Source organism: Dipodomys ordii, unplaced genomic scaffold, assembly GCF_000151885.1.
Source record: "Dipodomys ordii isolate 6190 unplaced genomic scaffold, Dord_2.0 Scaffold7, whole genome shotgun sequence".
In the NCBI taxonomy this organism is placed as follows: domain Eukaryota; kingdom Metazoa; phylum Chordata; class Mammalia; order Rodentia; family Heteromyidae; genus Dipodomys; species Dipodomys ordii.
Genome location: NW_012267223.1, coordinates 345,706 through 364,747, shown reverse-complemented (window position 1 = coordinate 364,747; position 19,042 = coordinate 345,706). Strand labels below are relative to the sequence as shown.

At 56.0% G+C, this 19,042-nt stretch overlaps 1 protein-coding gene across 1 annotated transcript in view; it reads left to right on the top strand.

Moving 5' to 3' along the window:
• Positions 1-19,042, top strand: part of Rptor (regulatory associated protein of MTOR, complex 1) — a 339,456-nt gene that overhangs the window by 227,369 nt on the left and 93,045 nt on the right. Inside the window, exons 10-11 of the mRNA XM_013036239.1 lie at positions 10,034-10,109; positions 16,469-16,570. Coding sequence (XP_012891693.1) covers positions 10,034-10,109; positions 16,469-16,570 — 178 coding nt within the window. The remainder of the gene's footprint in view (positions 1-10,033; positions 10,110-16,468; positions 16,571-19,042) is intronic.

Here is a 19,042-nt window from a genome sequence, read left to right as displayed (position 1 = left end):
ACTGTTACTCAGCTTTCCCTTGATGTAATAAAACACCTGAGATAATGAATTTATAGAAAGAAAAGTTTCCTGGGGCTGTGGTTTTAGGGGGCTGGGGACCTGCCCTGCGCCGGTGGCAAGGCCACATCACACCACATGGATCAAGAGTGTGATAAAGCAAACTGCTCACCTCATAGCTGGAAATGCAAAAGAAAAGACGCATGAAGCCAAGCAAGCGCAAGGCTGAGTTCAAACCCCAGTGTTAGCCAAGAAACAAGAAAAACGGAAGCTCGATGTTTTTATTTATAAGAGAAATCCAAAATGCTTTGTGCTTAGCTAGCACAAACATGGACCGTCAACATGAAAAGTGAAGACAGTCTGCACCTTTTCAGGTGATGAGAGGGTAGAGTGGAGGGAGCGGAAGCGGAAGGGGACTGTCAGGCTCAGCACTGGCTCCTACCCAGCTGTTGGTCTCCTTTCCTCATCCAGAGGGAGTCCTGGCCTTTTGTTCTGTGGAGCAGATCCCCAGGCCCCGCCGAGCTCTGCGGCCGTGACTGCTGGGCTGGGCTTGATGAGGTAAAATCCCCAACCCCTGACCACCGAGGAGAGGAGGCCCCAGGACCACCACAGTGGTGGAAACCCATTTCTGTGGGGTCATGCAGGGACAGCCTGACCCTCAGCTGAGGAGAAGATGTCTGCTCTGCCTGGGACGTCACCCAGCAGGAAGACAGACGGGGCGGGGCCTCCTCCGTTCTCACCGCCTCCCCAGACTGGATTTGATGGACATTTCACTTAGTAAGCTGAGGGGGGATTGAAGAGGGGAGGGAGCAAAGCCCACCGGTGGCTGTGGGCCTCCCCTGGGCTCTGCCAGCGGGAGGCCAGGGATTGGCTTCCTGAAACTAGAGGACTCTGGGCTTCACTTTCGCATTTCAAAAGCTGCGTTATGTGCCCAGATTCTTTCATCTTCATCTCTGCTTTAAGCTGCACACACACAGAGAATCCTCAATCGCTGGACCTCGGAGGAAGGAACAGTTAAGTGTAGAGAATGCACAGCAAACCTGGACTTGGTAAAAAAAAAAAAAAGTTCAAAGGCCCTGAGGAGCAAATGTGCTGAATCAAAAAGATTAGCACTGGAAGAAAGCATTTGAACTCACAAACGCTGTGCCAACTGCAGTCTGTTTTCTGAGGGACGGGCCGCTCCATTTAGGACTGGGAAATCCCTTCAAGCACCACAACGAGGCAAACAGAAACCCTGGCATCTGGAAAGAATTAAAGACAGTTTAGTTATCTTTATCATTATCTATTGTTGCCAAACAGTCGCCACAGCTTGGTGGCTTAGAATAACATGCACCATAATGTCACATTCCTAGGAAAGAGGTCCTCCACATAGAATCCCTCCGGGTTCAGTGGCACCGGGAGCTGGTAGAGCCCCACCATTCTGCATCGCTCAGAGACTCTGACCAGACACATGGGCAGCCGGTACCATGCTACCTGCAGTCAGAGCTGTTGAACCATGGGCGCTGACCACCGCCATATTCCCCTGGGCACAAGTCCCGGGCTCTCCGCACTGGGGGCACGGATGTGTGCCCACGGCTGTCCCAAATCAAGTCCTTTGCCCTCCCAGTAGTGCTGTGATGACAGCTTACTGGTGACAGGCCTGATGGGAGGCAAGTGAGCGGCCTTGGGGAGGGAGGACTCACTGCTGGGCACGTGTATAATCATCAGCACTTGACACATCCTGGGGACAAGAGCATGCAGAGGCTTCAGAAAAGGCATTGACCCCAGAGAAAGCCAGGGGTCTGCAGCCTCGCTGTCATGTGAGCCGGGTTTCTCTGTGTCCTGGTCTAGATGAGCCCGGCGAGGCTGCGGGGAGCAGGCCTGTGTTCACCCTAGAACCCAGAATCAGCCCCTCCTGCAGGTGTGCAGCTCCACGTCCTTCTGTCCAGCCGGACATTGGAAGTAACCAGAGAGACAGGAAGCCTGCTGATTCCCACCTGCTTATGCCAGGCTGACTGAGGACCTTGTCCTTGGCTGTGACCTTGCTGGCCTCTGGCTCCCTGACCCTGACGACTGCCCCAGCCAGCTCCCTACCACCGCTCCCGCCCTTCCACTGTGCCTAGCCCTCGGCTATGCCCCAGCTCACCATCCAGTTTAAGCAACTTGAGCAGTTGGGCGTTCCAAAAGGCTAGCAGACAGTAGGAGTCAGAGTGTTCATTATAAAAGGGGAAATTGGGAATGACCCCAGGGCCTGACAGAATGGAGATGCAAATTGAAGCCTGTGTGTTCTCAAAGAAAGAAGCAGTCTTAAAACTTAACTCCTTGCTATACAAAATACATTTAAATGAAAAGAGCGGAGCACCACATTCTATCAGCAGCAGCTGTCTGTCTCCTGTAGTCTCAGCGTTCATAGTACTGCAACCACATTCTATCAGCAGCAGCTGTCTGTCGGAAAGTCTCCTGTAGTCTCAGCGTTCATGGTACTGCAACCAGCAGCACAGGACTGGGAAGGACAGGACAGGACTTCTTAAAAGCTGGTGTAGGTTTGTTTCTTTATGATTTCAAAGGTACCTGTAGATTTCCTAAGCCTGCAAAAGGCTAAACATTAAAGTTAAAATTGAATCATGGCTTAGGTACTATTGGTCATAAATACAAACCTAGAATCAGAAGAAATGAATGTTTCTTTACATAACTAGCAGAAATCCCTAAAATTTAGTACCTAGACTTCCATCTCATTTTTTTGAATGATGTGGAAAGAACTCATTAAAATCTTGAGTTGAGGGCTGGGAAGGTGGCTCAGTGGCAGAGCGCTTGCCTTGCATGCCTGAGGCCCTGGGTTCGATTCCTCAACACCACATAAGCCTAAAAAAAAAAAAGCTGGAAGTGGCGCTGTGGCTCAAGTGGTAGAGTGCTTGCCTTGAGCTAAAGAGCTGAGGGACAGTGCCTAGGCCCAGAGTTCAGGCCCCATGACCGGACCCAAAAAAAAAAAAAAAAAAATCCTGAGTTGAGAAAATAATTCCCATCATTGGGTTTGTCCTGTCTGTGGTAACCCTGTAGCCATGGCTGGTTGATGAAGCGCCTGTCACAGATGGCTGATGTAGCAAGCGACCGCACGCCCGGCCTGGGCTGAGGGGGCCCGGTTAAAAGCACACGAAGCCAGCGAATTAATTCTCTACTCTGAAGCGGTGCCCAGATGCTTCTCAGCTGTCAGGCACCTCTGCCTTTGTGTGTGTTGACTCTGCTGAGAAGTACTGAACCACCCTGTTAACAGAAAGGCCTGTTCAGCCTGTGCGGCCTCAGAGCCTGCAGAACTACCCAGCTGGCTCACTGCCCTGCCCAGGTGCCCAGGAAGCCCCTGGCGCCAGGTAGAGCAGACGAGGGAGGACGTGCCGGGCCCTGATTGCCCAGCGCTGCTTTGGGAGAAAGTTCTCATCTGAAGGCTTTTGGGGAGGCATGCAGTAGTGTGGAACATTCTGGTATGAATAAGCTCACCTGGCACCTGCATGCTTGTGTGAGAGCAGGTGTGCAAGCCACGAGACCCATCCGGGTGTGAGCAGGGACACCGGCCGCGCTGTCCAGTGGCTTAGGAGGAGGCGAGGGTGGTATGGGCTGTGCAAGGCAGGCACGGGTGGGCCTCGCCGGGGGCGGTGAGGCCAGGGGGGCTGCGGATGCGCCTGCGTCTGGGCAGCCCTGGCCAGCCGACACCAGCGCAGTTCTCCCTCCCAGAAGCCAGTCACCTGATGCTCAAAAAGTTGCTAGCTATCTATTCACAATCTCATTCATCTTTAGTATGCTTTTTAAAGCAACATTCTGATGAGCAAACACACCCATGGTCTAGATGCCGCGTGCCTCCTGCCTGCGTTAGCGAGGGGGGGGGGAGGACACCAGAGAAGGGGCTGCACAGCTCCGCACCCCGCACAGCTGCGGAAGCCTGGGCACGCTCGTTGGCTGAGACCTGGGGGAGGAGGAGTCCCAGGGGCTCTGGCCAGCCTCGTCTGGGGACCTTGTCCACGCCCCTTCCTCCCCAGCTGGTGCCGTCTTGCCTGTGTCTGAAGGCCTCCACTGGGTGTTTCCAGCAGGGCTGACACCACAGCTTCCTGCTGTGAGCTAGGGGGCGCGGGGGACGTGGAGTGAAGGTTCTCCGAGGGAAGTCAGTGGCGACGTGGTTTCAAGGAAGAGACTTTCGTGCCTCTGACACAGTCTCCCCAGGGAGTTTCCGGCAGGGTGGTGCCGCTTGCTTCAGAGCTGGGAAGTCAGCATCTGTCAGTCCCGTTTTCTCTGAGGCCACTGTGGCCAGGCATCTCATGGAGAATCAAAGAGAGGGCCGCCGGTGGTGAGGGGAGCTGGGCCCAGCATGTGTGTCACGGGGAACTCCCGCCCACTCTCAGTGGCTTTCTCGTGGGGTCCTAGGGTTGGACGCCCGTGACTTCAGGCTCCTCTCTTTCTTCTGCCTCCAGACCACATGGATAAATGGGCCTCTCTGACCTTGTGACCAGCAAGTTCCCAATCCAAGGAAACTGACTCCTGCCCCAGACTGGGGTTTCCGGTTTTAAGTGCTGCTTTGGAGTCTCCTGCCCGGCCGGCCTCTGTGTCCAGGGCTGGCCCCCTGCCGGGCTGCCTTGCTGGTCCCTGGCTGTCGGCGGCCATCCCAGCCACGCTGATGAGACCTGCCATGTCCTGGCTTCCCTGGCCCGGGGGTTGTGAGGATGGTGAGGCGTAGACACCCAGGGTTGGTCCACTGCACACTCACCCATTCATGAAAAGCAAGGTGACAGCAGGGCAGGGGAGCAGCGCGGGAAGGCGCCCGGCCTGGCCCTCCCGCGCAGCGTCAGGGTTGTGTTTGAACTTGTGCTTGCTGCGATGGTTCCGCCGTCGCAGGCAGTTAGAAAACCCCAGGATGCGAGGTCCCGCTGCTGTGGGTGGGCCAGCCCGCAGTCCCCCTGCGCTCGGTGCCAGCACATCAACCGCTGTCCCTGAAGCCCTGACCACCACTGAGCCTGCGAGTCTAGCCACGAGAGAGAGCATTCTGCAGGCCTAGAAACCACAGCCTTCTCACAGGAGCAGTCTCGGGACTTCATCACGGCCCGGTGTGGCAGAGGGGAGGCTGCCGCTAAGGCCTTGGACACCTCCACACAGAGACAGAGACAGACGCGTCCCCTGGGCACTGAGTACACAGACTAAGGGAGGGGCCGGCTGCCTGAGCATCCGTGCGCCAGACCTCCGGAGGAAACCACTCACCTTAGCAATCGCCCCGCCCCCCTGCCCTTTTTTTAAAGCAGTACTTGGGTTTGAACTTACGGTTTTGGTTTTGTGCTTGCTATGCAAGTATTCTTACCACTTGGGCCATGCCACCATACTTTTGGCTGTGGTTAGTTTTAAGATACGATCTCTTTTTTTGGGGGGGGGTTGGTCAGGGCTTGAACTCTGGGCCTGGGCGCTGTCCCTCAGCTCTTCAGCTCAAGGCTAGCACTCTACCACTTGAGCCACAGCGCCACTTCTGGTTTTCTGCTGCTTCATTGGAGATAAGAGTCTCACGGACTTACCTGCCTAGGCTGGCTTTGAACTGCGATCCTCGGCTCTCAGCCTCTGATAGCTAGGATGACAGGTGTGAGCCACTGGTGCCTGGCACGATCTCTCTTTGACCCAAGCAGATGGGTCCATGGTCCTCTCACTGGTGCTTCCTGCCATTATGGGGATGGAAGGCCCACAACACCATGCTGGCTTTCTCTGTGGAGATGGGAGGCTTGTGAACTTTGTGCTGGGGCTTGTGGAACTATGATCCTCCCAATTTCAAATTCCTGCATTGCTGAGATTACAGGCATGAGCCAGGGCACCCTGGCCATGGCATTTTTGTGCTAAATCAGAGAAGAGAAGGACCTTGGTCCCTGGAATAAGTGCCAGTGCCCTCCACAGATAGTGTACAGACTCCGCTTGCAGAGACACACTGGTTCTGGAAAACTTGTTGCCAGATGCATGCATTCCTGCGAAAGGAGTTGGGTGTCTTAGTTAAACTATAGCTAGTTGTTAGGCTCTGTAAATGGCCCTTTCTCTTCCATCTTGTCTGCCCTAGGCTGGATGGGGCCACAGGCTCAGCATCCCAGGCTGTCTGTGCTTTAAGCCAAGCGTCCCCTGCGGCCGCCCGGCTCAGGCACCAGAGCCACATTTCAGGTTGTGGGAAGGCCCCCTAGTGCAGGCTCATCGCCACCCATAACCCTTGACATCTCGTAGGGGGCCGGGAATGTGACCCATCTTGAGTGGCATGTCCCAGCCCACAATCTCACCCCTGAAAGGAGTGAGAAGGGGGCCTGGATGCACACCGGGGGACAGAGGCCCTCCGCTCTCTGGCTTGAGGCTCAGAGCCTGGCCTGGAGCAGGCGCTGGCCCTGGAAGGTGAGCAGTGGGCTCCCAGCAGGCTGTCTGCCGCGCTGGGTCGCGGAACTCAGCACACAGTGGCCAGGACTTTCGCACACCCAGACTGCAGCCCGCGCCTCCCCAGGGAGCTCACGGAACGGTAGGCAGGAAAGAGCATTTGGAATAAATAATTGAAAATCTAGTTATTATATCCTTGGGTGGTGATGAAGAGGCTGAATTTTTAGCAGGAGGGGGAAAGGGAAGAAAGCCTAACAAAAATTGAGGTTAAAGCCTAAGTAATGTACATTTACACTTGGCTCCAGGCGGGGGAGCTGGTGATGAAATGCTCTGCGCCGTTTCCTGTTTAATTTTTGATGCAAAGCCATCAGGGAGTCGTTCCCCTTCACTCTCAATTTCAGGGGTCCTGGAACCTGGCATTTCTCTGCGGTAATAACCTGCACGTTCCACTCTGATTGATGGGTGCAGATGGAGTTGCAAGCGGGGAGGCTTTCCTGCAGCCCACCGCCTGGGCGCCTGCCACCCGAGGCCCGCTTCCTAAAAACCCGCTCTTCCAGGCAGTGACTCATCCAAGCAGCCAGAAGCTGAGAAAGTCCCCTGCGCCACAGACCTGCGCGGCGGCCAGACCCTCCCCCACGCCGCGCCGCCGCCACCTCCCACCCCGGCTCCCGCTCCCTCCTGGGTGCCAAATGGAAGAACTGGTGGCTGCAGTGGCCCACCGCCACTGCCTCGGCTCCAGCTTTTATAGGACCTGCCTTCCCACTCATCTATAGCTGAGAATCCCAAATTAAAACTGCAAGTTTGATAGGATTTTGTCTGATTCTGTGCTCATCAGAGAGCTAAGTTCTGCGAGAACGGGATTGGCACCATTTGGGAGTTTGATGGGAACAGAGAAGGGGTCCGACCCTCCCCAGGGTGCCCAGCTCTCCATCCCCGGGCTCTTTCCACTTGAGGAATGGGCACTGGGCGGACTTTGTCTTCGATGTTGGCAGCCAGCCTGATCTCAGCCTCTGGCTCTGTAGCCCTCTGCTCACCTCTCTGCGCCAGCCCCAGTGCCCGCTCTCCACGTCCCCACCCATCCCTCCGCCTCCAGAGCGCAGAGCCTCTGAGCTGCTCTTCTGATGCAGGAAACGTGGGGCCGGGGCTCAAGTCCTCCCAGGGTGGGAATCAGGCTCGCGTGAGCTCTAGGACCTCAGAGAACTGCCGGAGCCTTACAAAAGGGCTCTTTCCGCTTCCTGACTTGGAGAACATGCTAGACATTTCAGTTCTGAGCTGTAAGAAGAAATATACATATGCTTTACCTTCACAAACAGACCCAAAGGGGCCCGGCCTGGGCAGTGCCGTCTGGAGGGCACGCTGGGTTCCAACTGCCCAGACTTGTGCTGTGCTCTTCTCTAAGTTGTACACGCTGTTCTAACTCCTGAAATAGATTAACTTCCAGGCATCCTCAGCCGAATTGCAGTGTCGTCTTTTGCTTCTGTCTCCACGTAGTAGAGCAGAGCACCCTCCTCCTGCAGGAGGTCAGAGGGCACAGCACATGTGAGCTGTTTACCGTCTGTGTTTGGAACCCCTTCTAGATAGTTCCTCCTCTGGCCTCCGCTCTGGGGCCGGTCAGATCTTTGAAACTGAAAAGGAGTTCTGTGTCCAGCTTTAGGCTTTATGTCACTTTTAAAGATTATATTTCTACTTAAGCAGTTGTACAAAGGAGTTGGCATTCAACAAATGAGTTTGTAAGTGCGGTGCATCTTGATCTGTTTTCCCAGCACTTCAGTTCCTTGCTTTCCTTCTGGATTTAAATTTTTTCCATTCTTGTTTTGGTCCTTTATTAAGACATAGAGAAAATGTGCCCTTTTACCTGCCAGCGTGCAGTCTCATTAGTCTAAATAAAAATCACAGGGAACTCTGAGTCTCAGGAAATTACTAGCGAGAAGAGACTGTCATTCCAGAAACGGACTCTGTTGTGCTGATCATCATGCTGCGTTCCCAGGAGCGTATTTCTCAAAGAAGGGAGGGCCAGGCCCGGAGCCTCGCCTCGGTGTGGGGATTGGTGCCTCCGGGTCGGCGCCCGTGCAGACAGGAAGCTCCTCCTTGAGAATTCACGTTGAATGCTGGGGTGGCCCGGGCTGGCCAGAGCTGCTCTCTGTACCTGAGGCCCCGCCAAGCTTTTGCCCCCCCACCCCAGGGTCTCACAAGGACCCCATGCCGGGCACCGCCGCTTCCCACTTGCGCTGTGGTGAAGCTGGCCCTGAGCAGGCTGCAGCCCGCAGTCCTGCTGGGTAGTCCCCAGGGAGCATCCCCCAAATGGTCACCTAGTGCTCAGAGAAGAGCGTGGAGCGCAGGGCCTGGAGCTGGGTGTGAGGTGCTTTCCTTCTCTCCACCCCTGCGAGCGGTTGCTCTGAGTGCCGGAGGAGAGAGCGGCTTCCCTTCTTTCTTCATTCTCCTTCCACAAGCGTTTGCTGGTGACTTGGGTCTGTCCCTGAGCGTGGGCCACTGGGACTGCCGGACCCGGACCTGGGCGCCCAGTGGGAGTGCAGTGCTGCGGGGTGAGCGCCGTCGGGCCTCAGCCAGTACAGGGGGCCTCCCACCAGCCCCCGCTGCAGCCTGAGAGTGCTGGTAGCTCAGATACTCTGGCAGGTCCCGGGGTGGGGTTGGGAGCGTTCGTCCGTGAGCAGTGGGAGGGCTGCCCAGGCCACGGCCGCATCTGCCAGTGGAGAGCACATTCCCTGTGGGGGGCTCTGCAGGGTGGGAGAGGGGTGTTCCCCTTCCTCCCCCACCCCTCCTACCCCCGGCTGCGGCAAGGGAGGCTGGCAGCATGGCGGAGAAGGCATGGCCCTGGTGCTCTGCCACCTGCCCGCCCTGCTGCTGGGGCCTTGCGGAGCCACGGGGCCGGGGGTCGCAGCAGGAAGTGGGGTTGTCCGCCTGTGTGGTGGCGTGCTCTGACAGGTGACCAGCCGTTGCCTGTCATTTCTGGGGTCCCTTGTTGAGGCCTTCCTGTGTGGCTTTAGCCCTGGGAGCCAACCTCCCTGCCCTGCTCTGCTCTGCCCCTCCCTCAGACCTCCGGCCGAAGCGGGCTGGCACAGCCAGAGCCTTATGTAAGAGCGGCCAGCCCGCGGCCAGCCATCGAGTCTGCTCCCCAGTTATACAAGGATGCGTGTATGAAGCTGCACAAACCATCTTGCAATGTCTGAGTGTCTGGAGAAGGCAGCCTGGGGGCTGGCTTGAGATTGGAGCTGGCTGTGGTGTCTGTGGCCTGACTTCACACTGCCCCGTGCTGCCCACGCGGCCCATGCCCATGGTGTCCTCGTGCCGAGAGGCTGGTGACACAGGGTCTGTCTCCCTCTGCCTCAAACATCCCAACAGCTTCCCCAGCCTGGGCGCTGCACGCAGGGATCTGGGACCCGCCGTGGAGGGAGGCCAGGCTCCTTGGCCTTTCTTGCTTCGTTGTAGAGAGAATGGATGCGACGCACCAGGTGTGGGGGCCACAGCACCAGCAGTGCCCATGCAGGGACCTGGCTGGGTTCTCCTGACCTTTCTCCAACTGACTCAACTCTGGTGGCTCTGGCAGAGCTGGACCTCGCTCCAGGGCCTCCGCAGATCCTGCCGCGTGCCGTTCAGGGCTCCTCTCCCTGCAAAACCCCTGCTCCAAAGCTGCTCACTCATGCAGGGGTGCCCTGTGTTCTCTCCCCAGGCAGGCCTGGGACCTCGCGGTGGACATTTGCCTCTCCCAGCTGCCCACCATCATCGAGGAAGGCACCGCGTTCAGGGTGAGTCCCCTCTTCCCTTCCTGGGGCTCTGGGGTGGTGCAGGCATGGTTCACTCACCTGGAAGAGACTGGAGCTAACCAGAGTAGAGACCGGGTCAGCCGGTGTTCAGGCTAGACTGAAACGGGCAGTGTGTGAGTTGTTCTCAGAAGTCTGCTTTCTTGGTATGGACCGCCCTGGTGGGTGGGGGCAGGCGATTCTTGCAGCGCTTCTGGGTGGGGAAGCAGCACGCCGTGGGCATCTGGGACAGCCTCCCTGAGCCTCTGCCTCACTTGAATGGTGAAACTTTTTTCTGTTTTATTTCTCCCTTTTTGGGGGGAGTGGGGGTAGGGTGTGTGTGTGTGTGCGTGTGTGCGCGTGTGTGCGTGTGTGTGTGTGTGTGCGTGTGTGTGCATGCGCGCGCTTGCACGTGCACGCATGTCAGCAAGGCTTGAACTTAGGCCTCGTGTGTGCTGGGTAGGCATCCTACCACCTGAGCAACACTCAGACCTTTTCGCTTCCCCCCTCCAGCATACCACCACCACCACCAATCCTGGCAGAGCCAGGGTGGCAGGCGTGCACCACCGCACCCATCTAGCTGTGGGCTCGGATAGGGTTTCATTTGCCTGTGCTAGCTTCAAAATGTGGTCCTCCCGATATCAGCTGCCCAGGTAGCTGGGACGACAAGCGTGAGCCACCATGCCCTCTACAGGGAGATGTTCTCGTGGATTTGTGCGCACATTGCAGGCTACCCGACTCTGTGCCTTGAAGGGGCACTAGGTGCTCTTCCCTCGGTTCCCCTTGTCTCCCCTACATTTGGGGGCAGGAAGACGTCCATCGCAGAGCTGTAGCGCACCGGGGAGGGTGGCAGTGACGCAGGCCAGATGCCATGCCGGCTGTCCACTCACCTTCCACCCCACACACCGGGCGCTGGGCTCTCTCCAAGGAAGGGCGGGGCCTGCTGCCGCAGGCACATCTGGAAGGCCTCCCAAGCCCGGGGTCTGCGCTTCCCAGAGCCCCATGCTCTCCATGAGATAGCACTCTGCCCCGTGCACGCACCAAGTGCTCAAAGACCATCTGCATCGTGTCTGGGCAGCCGTCAAATTGGGGTGGGGTGTCGGCGAAGGAAAGAGCCCTGTGTGGACCCTTACAGCTTTTTTTCTTTGCTCTTTTTGGAAATATAGCATAATAAGAAAAATGACACGTATTATAAATGAGCTTGGCGAGGTTTTGCCCGTCCACACGCGCAGGCGATCAGCACCCAGGCTGAGCAGCAGCCAGCCCAGGCCCCTGGCCTGCCTCTCCGCACCGGGACTCGTGGACCTTCGGAGTACGGGCTCCATGCCCCTTGCTCTCACTCGACATCCCACCGGCTCCAGGCTCCCAAACCCAACCGTCAGATCCACAGGCAGTAGAGGTTACCGTGGAGCCTGAACTCAGGGCCTTCTCCTTGTGAGGTCCCTGAGGCGTGCCTCTGTAACTGGTCTTTTATTTTTTGGCCAGTCCCTGAGCGCTGTCCCTGAGCTTCTTTGGCTCAAAGCTAGCACTCTACCACTTGAGCCACAGCACCACTCCTAGCTTTCTTTGTTTACATGGTACTGAGGAATGGAACCCAGGGCTTCATGCATGCAAGGCAAGCGCTCTACCACTGAGCCACCTTCCAGTCCTGTACTGATCATTTCTGAGATGAGGCCTAAGCTCCATTTTAGGTAGTAACTAGGATGATGATGCCTGGCTCTCAGGTAAGAAAGGGTCTTGTAAACTTTTCTGCCTTGGCTGGCCTCAAAGCACAGGCCTCCCAATCTCGGCCTCCCAAGGAGCTGGGATCACAGGTGTAAGCCACTGGTACCTGGCCCAGTGGGAGTTTTGAGTTTTCTGTTTGAGGTGTTCACAGTCAATCAGAGCTGGCTGCCTTTGGCCCAAGCATAGTAGAGTCTGAGACTAAAAGCAGAATCATTCACTCAGCCTATCTCAATTTGAAATAATAATTATTCGCTGCAGGATGCATTCGAATATTTTTGTCACTCCCTACTCCCCAAAGTTTGTGCCTGCTGAAAAATGCCTCATTCCCCTGACCCCGAGCCCTGGTTCTACTGGGGCTACCGACATTTCTAGACAGTGCTCCACGGGGGACATCCACTCTCACTCCTCCCACCACGGGTGATCTCCTGTGGGTCGGGTGCTCGAGCCCTGTGTCTGCCCTAGTCTTGTGTGCTGTGGCGCTTCTGCGTATCGGCCCATTTGTTCCTTGTCCCTTTGCCCCATGCGCTGAGTGTCTTTGCCTACTCTGGGGCTTGCTTCTCCCCTTCTTATTGTTGTGAAGGTGGTGTCCAGGGGGTTTACAGTAAGTCAGGAAAACACATTTCTTTTCAGATGGTGTCGCCACCCCCCCACTCTCTCCTGGCTTTTCCCTCCACTCCTGCCACGAGTTGTACAGTTCATTTCCAACACAGCGTCTGGTGGTACCACTGCTGCATTTGTTCACCCTTTTCACTCCCTCACACTTTTGTCTTAGTGAACAGAAATCAGCTTTTTTGCTTTTATGGTGAGGGCCCTTGATGCCGTCTTTGCAGCCATCCTGCAAACGCCCAGGTAAACGCCCTGAGGAGCTGCTCGCTGCCAGCGTCCTGCGTGGTGTGCGGTGGGCCCAGAGCATCCGCTCCCCGCGTAGCGCCCGGCTCGGTGGCGCGCTGCCTTGGACCTGACGGTGCCTGTGTGAGGGCCTGCCACTGCTCTTCTCTGTCCGTAGGCCATTGTCCTTCCCTTGCCCCTGCTCCAGCCCCATGCTGTCACAGACCCTCCGCTGCAGCCGGAGGCCTCTGGCTTTGTTCCTGTCTAAGATTGCCTTGGCTGCCTTGGGGCCTTCAGATTTTCATATGGATTTTATGATCAGCTTGTTGGATTCCTACGGAGAGCCTGCTGGGACCTGGGTTGAGATTACCATGAATCCACATGAGCGGAGACGTCAGCAGCGTCTTTGTAATATTGAGTCTTTGCGTGCAAACTTCGCTGTATGAATGTGAATGTCCCTGGGAGACATGGAAGAAGCGCCTTCCTCTGAAACCAGACGCGCCTGCAGTCCAAAGAACCACACAGACTAATTCATCTCTGAGTGGAGGAGTTGCATCCAGGGTTACTCACAGATCATGCGTGTTTGCTTGTTTGGTTTTGGTTTTAATCTAAGGGCTGGCAGGGAAGGAGTAGTGATTGATGTCCTAGGACTGTACAGCAGCCTTGCCTCTGCTCCCTGGAGGAATGTTGACGTCTCAGGGTCTCTGGCCCCCAGCTGGGTGTTTGCTTCCTTTGTGTTCCTCTCGGGCTGCGGGCCTCCGGCCGCGGCCTCCGGCAGGTCACTGCAGCAGCTCCTGCCCCAAAATGGCAACAATCACGTCAAACCTAGTGGACCAGTTTTCCCACAAATTTCATTTTCTGGATTTTTTCCTTTATTAGTATTATTTGCAAGTGATTTTATAGCAACTTTCCAAACTTCTTTATTCTGATATTTTACTCATAATTTACTGGCCTCATCTTAAAACATACTTTTTTTTTTTTTAATGTCGATCGTGAGGCTTGAACTCTGGGCCTGGGCGCTGTCCCTCAGCTCTTCAGCTCAAGGCGAGCGCTCTACCACTTGAGCCACAGCACCACTTCCGGTTTTCTAGTGGTTTATTGGAGATAGGGGTCTCACGGTCTCTCCTGCCCGGGCTGGCTTTGAACCGCAATCCTCAGATCTCAGCCTCCTGAGTAGCTAGGATGACAGGCATGAGCCACCAGCGCCAAAACTTACTTTTACAGGCACACAAAAAGCCTAGTATATATCTCGCTTTTCCAAAAGTCAGTAGTTAGAAGGGACAGATTTCTAACCAGGAACCAAAGGTCTAGTTGTGTTTATGGAGTTAAGGAGAAAGGTATAGAGGGTCTGGAAGAGCCAATTCAATTAAGTCGTCTGCATGCTGTGACACACAGGGAGCAGGAGGCGCACACAGCTGTGGGCACCGGGCAGGTCACTGCTGACCCATTGTCGGGCAGCAGCACCCGACGCAGTGCCGGGACCACCCACCCAGCCACCCTAGCGGGTGCACCGCGGCCAGCGCCAAAGCCCGCCGGACTCACTCCCACTGTGGAGCAGGGCTCCGAGGCTCCAGCAGCCTCCTCCTTCACTGTCTTGCCTGTGAGCACCCATTGTTGACACCAGGCCATCTGATGCCTGAGGTGACCGCAGAGCAGAGAGGCCAGCATCAGAACCATCCTGGGAGGGCAGGCGGGCGCGTGTGAGCTGTCCGCGGAGCATCCCTTCCTGCCGTGCCCAGGGCCAGCGCGAGCCCTCATGCATGCCACCCGGGGCGGCTCTCAGAACAGCATGGGTGTGCCTGGTCCGTGCAGCTGCTCGTGTGCTGGGCAGTGACCCCCATTTGTCTACTCCCCAGCTTTCAGACACCTGACAAACCTCATAGCTCATCAGGCCGGCAAAGGGATGCTTTGCTTTTTTTGTCCATTTTAGGTGAAAAGATCAGGCGGGCTTGTCTTCTCAGCAGTGACCAGCACGTGAAAATCTATATGCAAAAACTAATTGGACAGGAAGAGAAGAGGCCTACTTGTCACGTACTGACTGGAGGTTTTTCTAAGTTGGTGTAACTGTTCTTACAGGATGTGGAGGAGGGGCACTTGATGAGATTTTTTTTAACCAATTTTGACGGCAGCGTTGCGTTGGGGGCCGAAGCTTGACAGTGCCTCTGCGTGTCTTCCTTTTATGACAGCTGACGTCACCAGGGCAGGCACTCCTAAGCGAGAGCTCCGCTGCATTCCCCAGCCCTGGCTGGGCGCCGTGGGGCTCTGGGCACCGGGTGCTCTGTGGAAGGCCAGTTGGGAGTTGGGTGCACAGCTGTGCCCTAGTGGGTGGCCTCCACCTGTGCCCCCGTCATGGACATGGAATTGCCCTGCTCTGCAGGTGGAAGGCCTGCGCATCTTCTCCTGCTCAAATACACACCCTTCATCCATCAGCCTTGTGATCCTCCTCCTGAACCCGAGCCTTTGAAGGGACACCAGGCCCTGGCATGCGGCTGAGGGCGTACTGCTGGCCTCCAGTGCTCCCCCAACGCTTCCATGCTCTTGTGTGCTGCCAGCACAGCCCTGAACCTGCCTCCCCAGTCATTCCCCCCCCAAGCCACTCCTGACCCCACGCACACACTCCCTGACTCCCTGGTCTCCTCCTGCTGCCTGCCCCGCCCTCCTGCTCTCCCCCTCCCTGCAGGAGGCCCCGGTGCCCCACCCAGCAGCACCAGCCCCTCCAGGTCTGTGCGCCTCCCTCTTATCCAGTCACCCACATGCTGCTGTCCTCCCGATCTGGAATGCATTTCCTAACCCACTTTCTCCATCCACCCCCCCCCCCCACGTGTCTCTCCTCTGGCAGCCACCTCCCAAAGAGGTGGCTCCACCTTCCCTCTTCTGTTCTGGCCCCATCCCAGCCATGCTCTTGATGGTTATGATCGGTGGCCAGAGTCATCCTAGTCTTCCCTCACCATCGGGGCATTCGGTGCTGCTCTCCCTGCAGCCCTCCCTGCTCCGGGCACCACACCGTCTGCCTGCCTTTCACTGGCCCCTCAGCCTCTGTGTGGCGGGGCCTGGCTCAGGTCCAGGTTCCCTCTACTTCTCATGCGATGTAAGAAATGAAACCTTGGGTGGGTGTGAAGGGGATCAGGAGGGTGGATGGAGAGGATGAATGCAAGTGAATGTGATCAGGAGGGTGGATGGAGGGGATGAATGCAAGTGAATGTGGCCTGATTATGTTACTGTAAATGTGCAAATAGAACAGTAAGACCTGTTGGGATTACTTTAAGAAGAAAGGGAAGGATAAGGGAGAGTAAGGGGATGAGTTTGATCGTTGCCTGTATGGAAATGTGACGCGCTCCTCCTCCCTGTACAAGCAGTGTATGCTAACAACAAATACAAACTTAGACAATTTACAAGATGATCTGGCTGGGCGTGGTGGCACACACCTGTAATTCGAGCACTCAGGAGGCTGAGACAGGCGGATTGAGAGTCCCGGACTAGCCTGGCTGCATGGTGAGGGCCTGTCTCAGAAAGAAAAAAAAAATCCGTGTGCCATGATTGACATCCCTGCTCGGATGGCAAGTGCATTTCCGCTCAGATGCGCCGTGCACCACGGACGCGATGCCTGAGCTGGCATCTTCCCCACAGGCTGCTTCTGCCCCTTGCCCACCAACCGCAGCCCATTGTCCCAGTGCCCAGGCCACAGGCCTCAGGATCACCCTCTTCCTTTCTTGCACCCTCGCTGTTGACAAAACCTCCAGCTCTGCCCAGTCACAGAGCGTGGGACCCCTCTGCCCTCGTGTGGCCCTAATCGGCTCCTGCTTATCCCACAGCACAGCCCGTTCTTTGCGGAGCAGCTGACTGCCTTCCAGGTGTGGCTTACCATGGGTGTGGAGAACAGAAGCCCCCCGGAGCAACTTCCCATCGTTTTACAGGTGAGTTGCTGCAGCCAAGGCCCAATTGGCTGAGGCCTCCATAGAAAGAGGCCAAAACAAGGATCCCAGCGAGGCTGGTTCACCTGAGGCTGCCCGAATACGCCCTGAGGTCTGTGGACGCCCAGCCGCTCCTCTGCTCCTTGTGGGGCCCAATGGTAAACACAACCCACCAGTCCAATGAGAAATCACTGGGGCCGGGTGCCAGTGGCTCACACCTGTAATCTTAGCTACTCAGGAGGCCGAGATCTGAGGATCACAGTTCAAAGCCAGCCTGGGCAGGAAAGTCCATAAGACTCTTATCTCCAGTGAACCACCAGAAAACCAGAAATGGTGCTGTGGCTCAAGTGGTGGAGTGCTAGCCTTGAGCTAAAGAGTTCAGGGACAGCACCTGTTCAAGCCCTATGAGAGACCAAAAAAGAAAAAATGTCACTGGGCTTTCCTGGTAAAGTATCGAATTCCCTTCCTCCGCCCTTCCCCAGCACTCCCGCTTATACATCAGGAACCGGTGAAGCCCTGCGGCCAGCCTGCTTCATGCCAACACCATGGTCCCCTCTGCGCAGGGACACAGATGCAAACTAACAAGCGGTGCTGAGCAGATTATGAATGGGTCACAGAGGGTTTCCTAACCGGCACCGGGGGTTACTGCCAGAGCCGCGTGTGCATCAGCCCTTTCTGGGTGTGGCGGGCTTGTCACTTTAAAACATAGGCACACCGGCACTGGTGGCTCACGCCTGTCATCCTAGCTACTCAAGAGGCTGAAATCTGAGGATTGCAGTTCAAAGCCAGCCCGGGCAGGAAAAGCCGTGAAACTCTTATCTCCATTTAACCACCAGAAAACCGGAAGTGGTGCTGTGGCATAAAGTGGAGTGCCAGCCTTACGTGAAAGAGTTCAGAGGTAGCACCGAGGCCCTGAGTCCAAGCCCCACATCTGAAAAAAAAAAAAAGAAAAAAAGACACAGGCCCCTGTGGGTGTGCCCCCGTCACATGCAAACCGTGGCGCAGTTGTGGTTTGGAGACCAGTTGTGTGTGTCCTGTCCACTGATCCTTTAGTGGCTGAAGGGGAGGGTTGTAGGGGTGGCAGGGCTTATCACAGATAATCAGTCACCGGTGTTTGTTTCAGTGAATGTGTGTTTGTGGGGAGTTGTGTGAACTTAATGAAGTTTGGAGTCATGACCAAGAAAAGCCAGTTTATGCTGGGCCAGTGGCCCGGTTTTGGAGCCACCGCCACACATAGGCCCCAGAGTCTGACAACTCACTTCAGAAGCCAGAAAAGCGTTGGTGGTGTTTGTCTTGCTTTGTTTTTTGCAGTTCTGAGATAGTGCTTGGCAGGCAAGCACTCTACCATTTGAGCCTTTCTCTTTGTCCTTGATTATTTTTCATTTGAGCCTTCTCTCTTTTTCTTTGATAATGAAGAATAATCAAGGACAAATAGAAAAGGCTCTTTTCAGATAGACTCTATCTGAAAAGAATCACTCGGGGCAAAACTTAGACTGTGATCCTCCTATGCCTCCCAAGTAGTCGGGATCATAGCCACACGTCACCACAAAGACACACGTCACCCATAGACGCACGTCAGACACGTACACTCACGTCACCACAAAGACACAAGTCAGCACTTTGCCCTGAGACTTACTGACTTAGATGGGGGCCTGTGAACTTGAGGCCTGAACTGACACTAAGCTATGTTCTTCCCAGTCTCTGCCTCCTGAGTAGCTGAGATTGCAGGCTTGAGACACCGCACCAGCCGGCAGCTGCTCCGGCAGCAGATTGAGTATGGCTGGCATGGGCACGTGGGAAGGCTCCTCCCCTGTGTGAGCGTAATGCAGCCTCTGGGGGCTTCCAGGTGGGGTACCGCCTGCTGGCAGCCGTCCCCAGCACTGATTGGGTTACTTGGCCGCCTCAAGGACATCCGCCTCACTTCCTATCAAGAAGGCTCGTGCATTGGTATTAAGACCACTAACCCCATTGTGAGGGACAGCACCCTCCATCTCCCCTGGACCAACTGCTCACGGAGTGGCTCTCGCTCCTGCCGGCCCCGCCCAGAGCTGAGGTCCCGCTCCCCACACCATGACGGTGGAAGCGCACATGTGCACGCTGTGAGGTGCAGCAGCAGCCCGTGCCCTTGGCTTCTGATCAGGTCTGTAACAGAATAAATAAATCTCCTAGTAGTTGTACCAAGGGTTTCAGTTCTACACGTCAGTGGATGAGGATGGTGCATCCTGATCCACGTCCCCCTTCCCTAAGTCTTCTCCCCTGTCCCCATCCTCTCAGTTTTCTACTTCCATTTTTGGTGCCTTTTTGTTGTTGGTGGTGGTGGTCATGGGGCCTGAACTCTGGGCCCGGGCACTGTCCCTCAGCTCTTCAGCTCAAGGCTAGCGCTCTACCACATCTCCGGCTTTTTCTGCTTATGTGGTGCTGAGGAATCGAACCCAGGGCCTCATGCATGCAAGGCAAGTGCTCTACCACTGAGCC